This window comes from Hippocampus comes, unplaced genomic scaffold, assembly GCF_001891065.2.
Source record: "Hippocampus comes isolate QL1 unplaced genomic scaffold, H_comes_QL1_v1.1 scaffold382, whole genome shotgun sequence".
In the NCBI taxonomy this organism is placed as follows: Eukaryota; Metazoa; Chordata; class Actinopteri; order Syngnathiformes; family Syngnathidae; genus Hippocampus; species Hippocampus comes.
In genome coordinates this window covers 211,713-223,136 of record NW_017805156.1, presented here as the reverse complement: position 1 = coordinate 223,136, position 11,424 = coordinate 211,713, and the positions used below count along the sequence as shown (strand labels likewise).

The 11,424-nt window shown below is 46.5% G+C and overlaps 1 protein-coding gene across 4 annotated transcripts in view; it reads right to left on the bottom strand.

Annotated features, from left to right (window-relative positions):
• Window positions 1-11,424, bottom strand: part of nlgn2a (neuroligin 2a) — a 79,114-nt gene that overhangs the window by 9,783 nt on the left and 57,907 nt on the right. For all 4 annotated transcript variants that reach the window (XM_019868658.1, XM_019868659.1, XM_019868661.1 and 1 more), the window contains one exon: window positions 2,247-2,432. In XM_019868658.1, coding sequence (XP_019724217.1) covers window positions 2,247-2,432 — 186 coding nt within the window. The remainder of the gene's footprint in view (window positions 1-2,246; window positions 2,433-11,424) is intronic.

The window sequence follows — 11,424 nt, the reverse complement described above, 5'->3', positions numbered from 1 at the left end:
GGGGAGAAAGGAGAAGGGAGTTTTTTCTTAAAAAATTTTTTTTTTTTTTTTTTGTGACTCGCCTTCCTCCATTTAGCTGCCATGATCACGCCGGTTTAACCACGACTGTTTTTATTCCAACACCCCTCACTCATTCTCCCTCCAGTGATTCACGACAGTTTTGGGAGCATGATGGCGGATGGTCGACGGACTCCTTACCTGCGGCCCTGGCGGAGAAAACTGGGGAGTGACAGACACATAGCATCGAAAGGTTTTTTTTTTTTTTTGTGACTCGCCTTCCTCCATTTAGCTGCCATGATCACGCCGGTTTAACCACGACTGTTTTTATTCCAACACCCCTCACTCATTCTCCCTCCAGTGATTCACGACAGTTTTGGGAGCATGATGGCGGATGGTCGACGGACTCCTTACCTGCGGCCCTGGCGGAGAAAACTGGGGAGTGACAGACACATAGCATCGAAAGGGGCCGATGCTGGAGATGGAGACGAGGACGATGGCAGCGATGACGTGATGACAATGAAGACAACATTTTTTTAGGGGTGGGGGGGGCGGGGATTGTTTGTTTTCAGGGAAGGAGGCAGCAAAAGGAGACAATGGGTTAAGACATGTTAGCATTCAATGGCTGCTGAAGGGGGCGACTCCGATGAATCAACATTTGAGGACAAGTCTTGCAATCCATTCCGGTGATTCCCAACCACTGCGTCATGACACATTGAGTCCAAATGATTCACTACAAACAATGCTTTCTGTGATCATCTATCTATGCCGGTGACGTATTGTGACAGGCGGATCAATAAAAATGCTCTGCCATTTCCTGTTGCCATTCAGACAAAGGAATGACGGCCTTGCGTTCAACTCGACAGGCTCAGATTTGATCATTATTTGAGACAGTTCTTTTCTGTTTTTGGCGGCGTGCCATGAGATTTTTTTCGAATGTAAAATATGTGCCTTTAGGGTTGGGAAAAACTGCTAGTCGGTGTGCATTCAGCTGTCTCGTCAAGTAATCGGCAGCAGTGGTGCCTTGGGATATGAGTTTAGCGTTATTATGAATTCCACTTGATTTCTAGACAGCCCAGCCTGGCAGGGCATGGCTTCAGTGAGAGGACTCAACACCTCCTTCTGATCATCAGTACGACACTAGTAGTGGCTGTTCTACGCAGAGGATGAAGAATACTAGTTATTTTCATACAATGCATGTTCATACAGCAATTAGCTTAGCACAGCACAAAGGCAGGAAAAAGATCAGCCTCAGCTGGGAAAATGAGTCTTCCAGGAACTAGTTTAATGAATTTAGTGGGATTTTGTACAAAAAAGTACCGTATTTTCTGCACCATGAGGCGTTTTGGAATATAACCTTCAATGAAAGGCTTTTTAAAACTCTTTTCATATGTACGGTGCACCGCATTATAAGGCGCATCGAATAGAAGCTACAATAGCGGTTGAGGTTGCGTTATGCATCCACTCGATGGAGCTGCGCTAAAGGGAATACTTTAGCGCATAATACGATACAGCTTTATTGAAATAGCGCTTTCACAACCGCTACAGCTGTAACAAGGCGCTTTACAGGACATTTAAAATACTACGTCCAAGAAATCTGAATATTGATCCATATATAAAGCGCGTCGGATTATCAGGCGCACTCTCGGCTTTTGAGAAAACGGAATGTTTTCAAGTGTGCCTTATGGTGCGGAAAATAGGGTCATGGCGTAATTAGTTAGTAGGTGCGTTTATGACATGTAGCAGGACGTCATACAAAAAAGTAGAACACTGATGTTTTGGGGGCGGTTAGCTGACAAATCTGAAACACGGTGAGTGTGTGAGCGTTTGGCTGCGGGTCATCAATCGCTCAGATCTGATTGCAGAACAAAGGAGATTGCTCCGTGGGCCTCTCGCAGTAACAGTAGTCGCTAATGGGGAGCAAGAGGTTGGTTGGATGTTGGTTTTTGGTGGAGCCCGAAGCTCAGTGCAACAGTGCATCGGACCATTATGAGAAGCACGGGCTAGGTTATGAGCGCTAATGTCCCCTGTCAGTCCACGGACAAGGGCACACACTGGATCAAACACGGGCACTGCTTTGAGTTCAAATCCGATGCGGTTAGCTTGAAATGCTCATCTTGTGGGCGTCACACAACAGATTCTGGGACTTTTTTCGAATCTGAATTAGACACGTCCTAAATGGTACCACTGCCTTGGTATCAAAGCATTTTGTTCTTGCCGCAGACAGGGGCGATCAAAGACAATTGTACCCTCCGAGTGGTGTGAGAGGATGAGGAGGTTGACACAGGATGCCCCAGCTCCCGATCCAAAAATGGTGATCCTCTCTGGGTCGCCGCCGAAGTGACCGATGTTCTCGTTGAGCCAGCGCAGCGCCTGAATCTGGTCCAGGAGGCCGTAGTTGCCCTTGGCCGACTGGTCACCTGTGCTGAGAAAACCTGCAGACGGAGAGCAACGGCAGCATGACGTTAGCATCCACAGCTAATCTCTTAGTCCCAATGTTAGAGATTCCGAGACAAGGCCCCGCAGGGGAGTGTCCTGAAGCCTCGTCAGGGGAAAATACTTACGAAATTCAAGGCCATGATTGGACTAGTCAGCCACCTCCATATTTACTCAAACCCAGAACACGACCAAGAGAGAGTGCAATGAACTCAACTCAACTCAACTGTATTTATAGAGCACTTTAAAACAGCCATCGCTGCCGCATAAGAATATCTCTTTTACAATGCCAGTGGATTGTTTTGTGTGAGGGTCCTGTTGCTGTCCAGGTTCTTTTGTTAACAACCTCACAGAAGGAGTCAATAATCAGACCAGAAAACAAGTTCAATTTTGTATTCTCACCGAGTGATCTGTCGTCTTAAATTTTTGAAGCCTTTTTATCTGTTTTTCCAACTGCCCGCGTTGGTCCAAAGTGTGAGGAAATTCTCGGTTTTATCTCCAGCCCTGAACTCTTATAAAATAGTTCAAACGGGGAGACTGAGCGATGTGCCCGCCGTCATTTGCCCACACACACTGTGGCTAACGTGAGAAACACAGGCTCTTGCAAAGGAAACGATAACAGTTTCTTGGTCAGTCATTTAAAGGGCCTGCATCATGTCAAATCAACTTTTTGGAGCTTTTAGCCATGTTAAAATGTTAATGCCTCACCCAGAACAGCCCCAAAGTGGTCTTTTCTTCCATTTAACCGTCTCTGAGCATTCCTGCTATCTGAGCACCAGCTCCACCCAATCCGCCCCCCCCCCACCAAAAAAAGATTGGGTCCTCAGTCTTACATGTAACAAATCGAGAAGCCACAACCGTACCGCTTCTGCAGATTAAACACAAGACCACTTTCTCGAGCAGCCAGCGGGACTCCTGACCAGCGTATCCGGGAAAGAAACGTGATGAGCGGCCACCTCGGGCCAAGGCGCAGGACTTCCCGGCTGGAGCGCCACTTCTGTGCGCTTGCCCGCATCATGTGTGCCCAATGAAGGCGCGCTCAGAGCAGCCTCCCTGACGATTTTATTACTATTTACTGTTCCATGGGTGGTGCGCAATAGCAGGGCGATGCCATGAAACGGCCATACCCGTGATACAGGGGGAGGCGGAGTTTCAATGAGCTAGGGTGGGGGGTTAGAAAAATAGCCACCAATATAACTCATATTGCAAAGGAAGTATATAATCAACTATATGCCTATAGGTAACTTTGGAAAACTTAAAATAACATGATCTAGGCCACGGGTCTCAAACCCATTTGAAAAAACAAAACTAAATAATAATATCGAACCGGTAACATTTCGTTTTTGGAGTGCATGTGGGCAGAGAGGCAAGCTCGTAGTTTCCCCAACACCGCATCCTCATGTTGTTCAAGCAAATTTAATATCTCACAATCCTGAAAGTTTCTCAGTTGTACTTTGACATTTGCCTCCATAATTGCTGCTTAATATCTTCGATTGTTCCGACAAACAGGCCAGTATGTTCTATTCATCCTCTATTGATCTTAATTAGACCCTTCATTAGATGTGCGGAAAAAAAGGTCACCCATTAAATGCATGCAGTGAAGGTCCATCATTCAGACAAGGCCTATTACAATCACACAAGTACATAAAATGAAACATCAATAGGGATGTACTCCGCGGTTTCCTTTGAACAACGGCATGATGGCAGAAGCGGCACGAGGGGAACAACTACAGCAGTCCATTTGAGCCCGTCTCGCCGAGCACATTCATCCTAATCTGACAAGACGCTCGGACAAAAGTGATGGTGCGCTCCGTGTGAGATGAAAGCCAAAGAGAGAGAGAGAGAGAGGAGGATCGTGGGTGATCTGTGAGACCTGGACAGAGGAACACTGTTTCATCCGACTCCAAGTCAGGGTGCACAAAGGCCGGAATTCCTGCGCCATGCAAATACACTTTTGCCCTCAAAATCAATATGTGATGGCAGCAGCGCCCCCTGCTGCTCTGGCAACGTAATGAAAGAGCAGATCGATTGATTTCAAATGGACATCGCAGCGTCGTAGAGCGCAATTTTCAAATTGTAAATTGGGCGATTGCTTGTGTTTTTCAGAAAATACATGGGAAGAGGGCCTTGGAAAAAAAAAAGATCACATATTCAATGGCAATATTGAGAAGAGGAAAAAAAAAATTGCAAATCAGTCAAAATCATCCAGGGAAGCGTCTCTCAGGCAAAAATAGACCACAGAGAGGAGGCGGGGTTGTCAAAACGTCGGCCCATTCATCCGCGATGTGTGTGTTTCTCTCTCCTCTCAAGGGGTTTCCTTTTAAGCTTTTTCAACATTGTTTTGATGTCTTCTCAAGCTGCACGACGCGTGTGTGGACGCGAGCGAAAGCAGGCCAGCTCCCGGCAGGGCACACGTGCTTGTTTGCATGCGTGTGTGTAGAACGCGCACTGTGCCTCCCGCCCCCCTTCGCGAGCTTGAACTCCCAAGGTGCGAGGTGCGCATCATCACTTGAACTGATTTCACCAGCAGGTTCCTCTGGGCTCGCGGAATGCGCACCCACGCACCTCTCAAGGTTGGCAAAAGCTCATATTGACATCATCAGTTTGTGCAGGTGTGCCTTTTTTTTTTTGTTTGTTTTTTTTGAATTGCAATTGGGTGTGGCAGCTAAAAATCCGGCACTGTGATTGCACTGTTTGCTGGTAAAATGCTGCACGACTTGAAAGTGAGCTGGCCTAGATTTTTGGGACTCCTCCACCAACCGCCTCCTCCTCGTACTTGGCTGCAGCGCGGTGCATTTGAGCTGAGCTTGGAGCTCGTTCAGCTTGTGTCATTCATGCCGTTTGCCACATTTTGTTGAAAAAAAGCGCCATCAGTGCGAAGACTCTTTTCCCCTCGCATGGACATTGCGTGAATCCAGCATGCCAGCAACATGAGCAGTCGCTTTTTGTGTTGCTGTCCAAACAAAACAAAAGACATGAATCACACATGCCAACCCAATCTGCTTTGCATGAATGATGGCTCTGCCTGATCATTAATGGCTGGCCTCAATAAAGGCACAAAAAAAAAAAAGGCACAATTGTATGCCGCCTGGAAATATGGGAAAACGGGTCAAATTGAAAGAAGAAAAAAGAAATTCATCCCTCACTTCATGTTCATTTTAGAAAATGGCTGCAATGGACCTTTACAAAAAACAACAATATGTTATTTTTGAATTTTTTCATACAAATGGATACCAAACATTTATTTATGTTATTTTTCAATTTTTTCATACAAATCGATACCAATGGACTGTCCTGATATCATCTGCTATTTTTATGCATTATTAACCAATTTAAAGTGTTGAAACACTCTAGAAACTCTCTTGAAAGGTCACGTGTGGTAAAAGTCACTCTTCCCTCACTCTGCGGGAGACATGCAGTTATGTTGCCTCCAGATTTCAAGAATGGGTGTTTTTTTTTTTTTTTTAAGATGAGAAAAAGTGTAAATAGATACATTTGAGTCAGCCTGTTTTGTTAAAAATGGATCACTGCATGCTTCAATGCAGAAGGAACTGGTCAGCCACAAAGGTAAAAAGAATGATGAGGTGTTTGCTAACTGAAGAGGCAAGATGGCATTTATTATTATTTTTTTTTTTTTTAAATTTTCCTGCACAGTACGGATTTTTGTGTTGTGAGGGTTCCATCTCAAACCATCCATTCATTTTTCCGATCTGCTTTATCCTCACAAGGGTCGCGGGGGTGCTGGAGCCTATCCCAGCTGTCTTCGGGCAGTAGGCGGGGGACACCCTGAACTGGTTGTCAGGCAATCGCAGGGCACACAGAGACGAACAACCATGCGCGCTCACATTCACACCTAGGCACAATTTAGAGTGTTCAATCAGCCTGCCATGCGTGTTTTTGGAATGTGGGAGGAAACCGAAATACCCGGAGAAAACCCACACAGGCACGGGGAGAACTTGCAAACTCCACACAGGCTGGCCGCAGCCGGAAGCAAACCCTGCACCTCTGCACTGTGAAGCGGACATGCTAACCTCACCCACCTCAAAACAATGACATGAAATTCGACATCTGGTTAAGTACGTGTAACAAAAGCTTATTTTTTCGATCACCAAAGACGACAAAGTGTTGCACCGGATGTGTTTGTGATGAAAAAACTCTTCCAGTTAGATTGCATGACCTTGACAATTACACATCGCGAAATTCCGCAAACGATTGACCCGCTTCTCCAAGCGCGCGGACAAATGAAAGTCGTGAGGGCGTGGAGGTGTGGGAGGGATAAAGCTACGGTACCGACCGTGTCTTCTGGCGGAGCACAATGGTCAACGAAGCGAGCAATTTGCAGGAGCGCAAAGCGAGAGCACCTGTCAAGACATCTTCGACAGCGTTTATCTCTGAGCGGCGCACCCTTTCTGGAAGGAAATGGACCACATCTGAATAGCTCTGAATAAGCCGCCTTTCCGCCAAGTGCGAATTCACGTCGCTTCAGCTGGCCGGCGTACGGTCGGAGGCAAATCAAGCGTGTCAAAGCTCGCGTTTGTAAGTCAGTCGCCGTCGCCGTAAAGGATATTAAACGCTTTGCCAGGCCGTAAAGGCGCCATCGATCGGCCGGCCGTCGCCAAAAGGGAGAACGAGAAATGAGAACGGAGGCGGCCGGCCACCTTTTTGTTCTTGAATGACGTGGATTGGGTAGCGTGGAACGCAGATACGCCGCGCTGTACGGGCGAACGGCCGCTCTGTAGCAACGAGACTTCAAGTCACGCCCGGGGGGTTAGGAAGTGGTCTAAATAAGACTCGGAATGAAAGGAACGTGCCGAGTCAAAAGAACTTTGGTGAGATATTGAAAGGTAGCGAGAGGCTGACACGCCGACTGCCATCAAAGGCATCGAAAAGGCCTTGATGAATAATTTACAAAGCGGCATAAAAAGATGCAAAGGGAGGCAGCCCAGACCCAAAATATACAATGTTCAGATTTAGAATTTAAATCAAGGCAGCTGCCTTAAAAGTTGATAAAAGATAATGCACATGAAGAGAAATGTTGCTGTTTTTAAAAAAAAAATCTAGTTTTCAGTCTGATTCTGAGCCGTAGAAAATTAATTACACTTGAGGCCCGAGCGGAGGAGTTTCATCTTTGCCCAAAGTTCTGAAAAGGTCGGAGGCAGAAGAGCAGAAGAGGGAAATGATTAAACTCCTGAATTTCAACCAACAACCGTCCAGTTCAAAAAGTGCCTATCATCCGGCCCAAAGCACGGGACAATCGCACTCACCCTAGCCAGAGTTTCTCGCTATTTGGCATCCTCGCGGCACTGATTGAAGTTATCAGGGGGAGGCCGGCTCCCGATTTGGCAGGCGGGAGGGGGGGATACGCTTCGGCTCTCAACCCGCCGGCCTAAAAAAATACATCGGTGCAAAAAACTGGCCCTAAAAAATAAGGGAAACAAAATACTGAGATCTTCTCCCAGCAAAATGAAGAAATAGGACGCTCATCCGCTCCAGCCTTCCCAAAACAACAAAATTGTTGTCGTGTGATTGAAACACAGATTTTGCTGCCCGCCTTGCCTTTTGCTCTATGTCAGACAGCCCGACATACTCGTCATTGAGATGTCTCAGCTCCTCTCAGCTCATCAGTGCAGCACTAGTTAAGTCGTTCTTCAAAGAGGATAAAGAATTTATGCAAAGCACCGCAGTGTAAAGCAGAGGGATGTATTGTACTATATTTCGCCTTGATTACAGATATTTAAAATGATCCATGAAATTGAAAGAGAATGCCGTTTTCACAGTCCTCATATCAATTTAACAATGTGTACTACCAAAAATAGATATGTTTATCCTTCCACTTTGAATGATATTCGGTTTTCCGCTGCTGTCGTTTTCCTCCGCCCTCCTTCCTCGTTCACCTCCATCTTTCTCTTCTTTCGGCACGTCAGGGCGAGGAATGATTAGTCCACTAATGAGCTCTCACTATCCCTCATCTACCCTCGGAATCCATTCCTTCTCTGATTATAACGAGAGAATGACGAGGGGGCCTATTAAAGATTAATTGGTCTGTGACAGGAAAAAAGTGGAGTGCAGATGAGAGAGGGGGGAAAAAAAGGTTACATCATCGAAAATAATCAACAAAAGTTCAGCTCTGCGGTTTGTTTTTGCTCCGAGAGTCCCTCCGTGAGTTCCATTTCGACAAATGTCGAGCTTTCGCCAGCATCGACAAACAACCGTTCACATGTCGAGATTCGAAACTTGAGAACGGCGACAACAGACGCGCTAACCATCGCTGAATACGTCAGGGAGGCTGATTTGTTTTTTCCTCACAGGCCGCGAGCATCCTCTTATTGTGCCTTCCAAATCAGGCAGATGCTTGGACGGACGAGCGGCCCGCCACACTTGGCGAGACGGCGCTCTGATGAAACATGCAGACTGACGCGATGACAACACGGACGCGCTGATCGCTTTCGCGGCCTCGCCGGGCCCTCGTCGCGTCTCACTGTCGAGGTGTCGCGTCCTCGCCGAGCCGTCGAAACTCCGCGAGGGGAGATGGAGGACTTCGGGACGTCTCATTAAAAGACGCTCGCACCCGTGCCTTTTATTTTTTCCGACACATCTCCGGGACGGCGCGTTAGGATAATTAATAACTTGAAAGATTTCCTCGAAGAGCTCCAGGATGTCCGAGCCCAAATGCTTTGTTCTCACTTTGAGTAAGAGCCTGGCCGAGAGGCATTTTTACCGACGTTTCCCCAAGTGTGCTTTCTATCAGCGTCTGAGGTGTAAACATCTGGACAAAAGGCAGACGCCGTTTGTCAAAGACGCGGCGTCGCTTCGGGTTCCTGAGGACACGCGTTGATGAAACCTTGAGAGATGACGCCCGTAGAACAGGACTCTCCAAACGACGGCCCGGGGGGCCATTTGTGGCCCGCCGACCAATTTTTTCAGCGACCCGCGGCATGCCCGGAAAAATATTGAATACAAAAAAATGACATCTGACATGGGCCACAAGTTTAGTTCATAAAGGTGAAGGCGGGAAGCGTGAAGAAGGAAGCGTGGACTGTAGAACTTGTCGCTATATTCGAAGATACAAATAAATGATGAAAAGAGTCACACAATTCATCTTCAAAACACTGTGGTGAATAAAGGGAATTCAATGTGAGAGGCAAAAATAGTTTCTTCCGCTTTGTGCTCTGTGGCTGATTTATGAAGACATTCCATTAATGATCCTCAAGAAACTGAAAAATGGTCACCTGACGACAGTTTGCTCTTTTTTGGGGTTCTGAATGTGGAGATGGGAGTCGGCTGCTGTGAAGTGCAGAGCTGGATCGATTCTGTGAGAGCGAGGTGCCGTTGGCCGCCCCAAAAAAAAAAACTCTCATGATCCTGTTCTTGTGTGTCTCCGGCAGGTGGCAGAGGAGGGCTTTCCGTCCAGCGTGCACACCTGTTGCCAATGCGTTCATCAAGTCAGCCATGTATTGAAGGACTTCCGAATCGCCAAGTCTCTGTCGGATCATTGACCTTGTTTGCTGCTCGTGCTCAAGTGTTGTTTTCGAGACCTCTCGTCATTTTTGCTCTCTTGTCTCTCGCTTGTAAGTATTGTAAGACATTATTTTGTCTTTTGATCTTGCTCTTGTTTTGTTTCGTGAAATTGGACTCTTGTCATTTCCATTCTATTCTCAGCTTTACCATTACCTTGCCTTTGCGAGGGCTTTTTGTTTATGCATTGTTTTTCCTGGCTCTTCGTGACCCGCGATTTCTGTTTATATTTTGTCGCTGTGCTTTTGTTCATGAATAAATTTTTTTTTGTTCCGGATTTTGTTCACGTGTACGTTTGCGGTATCCGATCGCCCTTCAGTTGGTCCACGAACCGTGTCCAAAACTTTGCTTTCACAGAAAGCTGATGAAATTAGACAACACAAACAATAAATAATTGCTTCGTTGACTGACTTTAGCGTGTTTCAAAAACGTTGACCAAGTGGCCCTTCCATCCTTCCTTTTTCTTTTTTTTTTCTGTATGCGGCCCTCAAACGTAAAAGTTTAGATGCCCCAATGTGCAGACTGAAGCCTTTACAAAACCAGCTGCATTACAATTCACTTATTTCAGCAGTTTAATCACACACACACACACACACACACACACACACACACACACACACACACACACACACACACACACACATACACACACACACGGGATGGATAGATGGGAAGCGACAGGCACACTAATGACAAGTGAACATTACACGTGCATGCTTGGCATTTGCAAAGCTTCCATTTAGAGGTTGTCTATTTGTTACATAATTAACATTTGCAGGCACACGCGCACACACACACACACACATACACGCGCGCCCCTTGTGCAATTAAATCACCATCATATGCATCTATTTTTAAGCAGCGTAAATATCTGTTGACTCACAAGCGAGGTAAAGCTCACATGGGCGTTTTGCACACATTTCCACAACGAGCAAGGATATTTACGTCGCGCGTCAGTTGAGGATGTGATTTACGATGGATTCATGATTCATTAGCAACCTTGATAAGGGGAGATGGAGGTAGAGCTCCAGAACATCGATTTTTGTCATATTTGGGGTCAGCCGCACGCAAACGTGATTGTGGCGCGGCTGCTTGAGCTCACGTCACAGATTCGTCTCTTTGATGAGAAGCTGCGAGCGGAACAGGTGTCGGGATCGGGATGGAGAGGCGATGAGGGATAGGGGGGCTGCTACTCATCGTTTCACTTTGAAATATATCGAGATACGTATCGAATCGTTTTTGATTGGAGAGATAGATCTGCGGAGGAAATGGCATGTTCACAGTTCTGACAAGTTCATTCGAATGGACCACCTAAAATGACAACAAAATATTCATTGCATCATTCCCCCTCTACCTGAGCCATGCCATATCGACTCGAATCTTATACCCACTGCGTTGAAGTGGATCGTTACACTTTCAAAAACTATATATACACACACACACACACACACACACACACACACACACACACACACG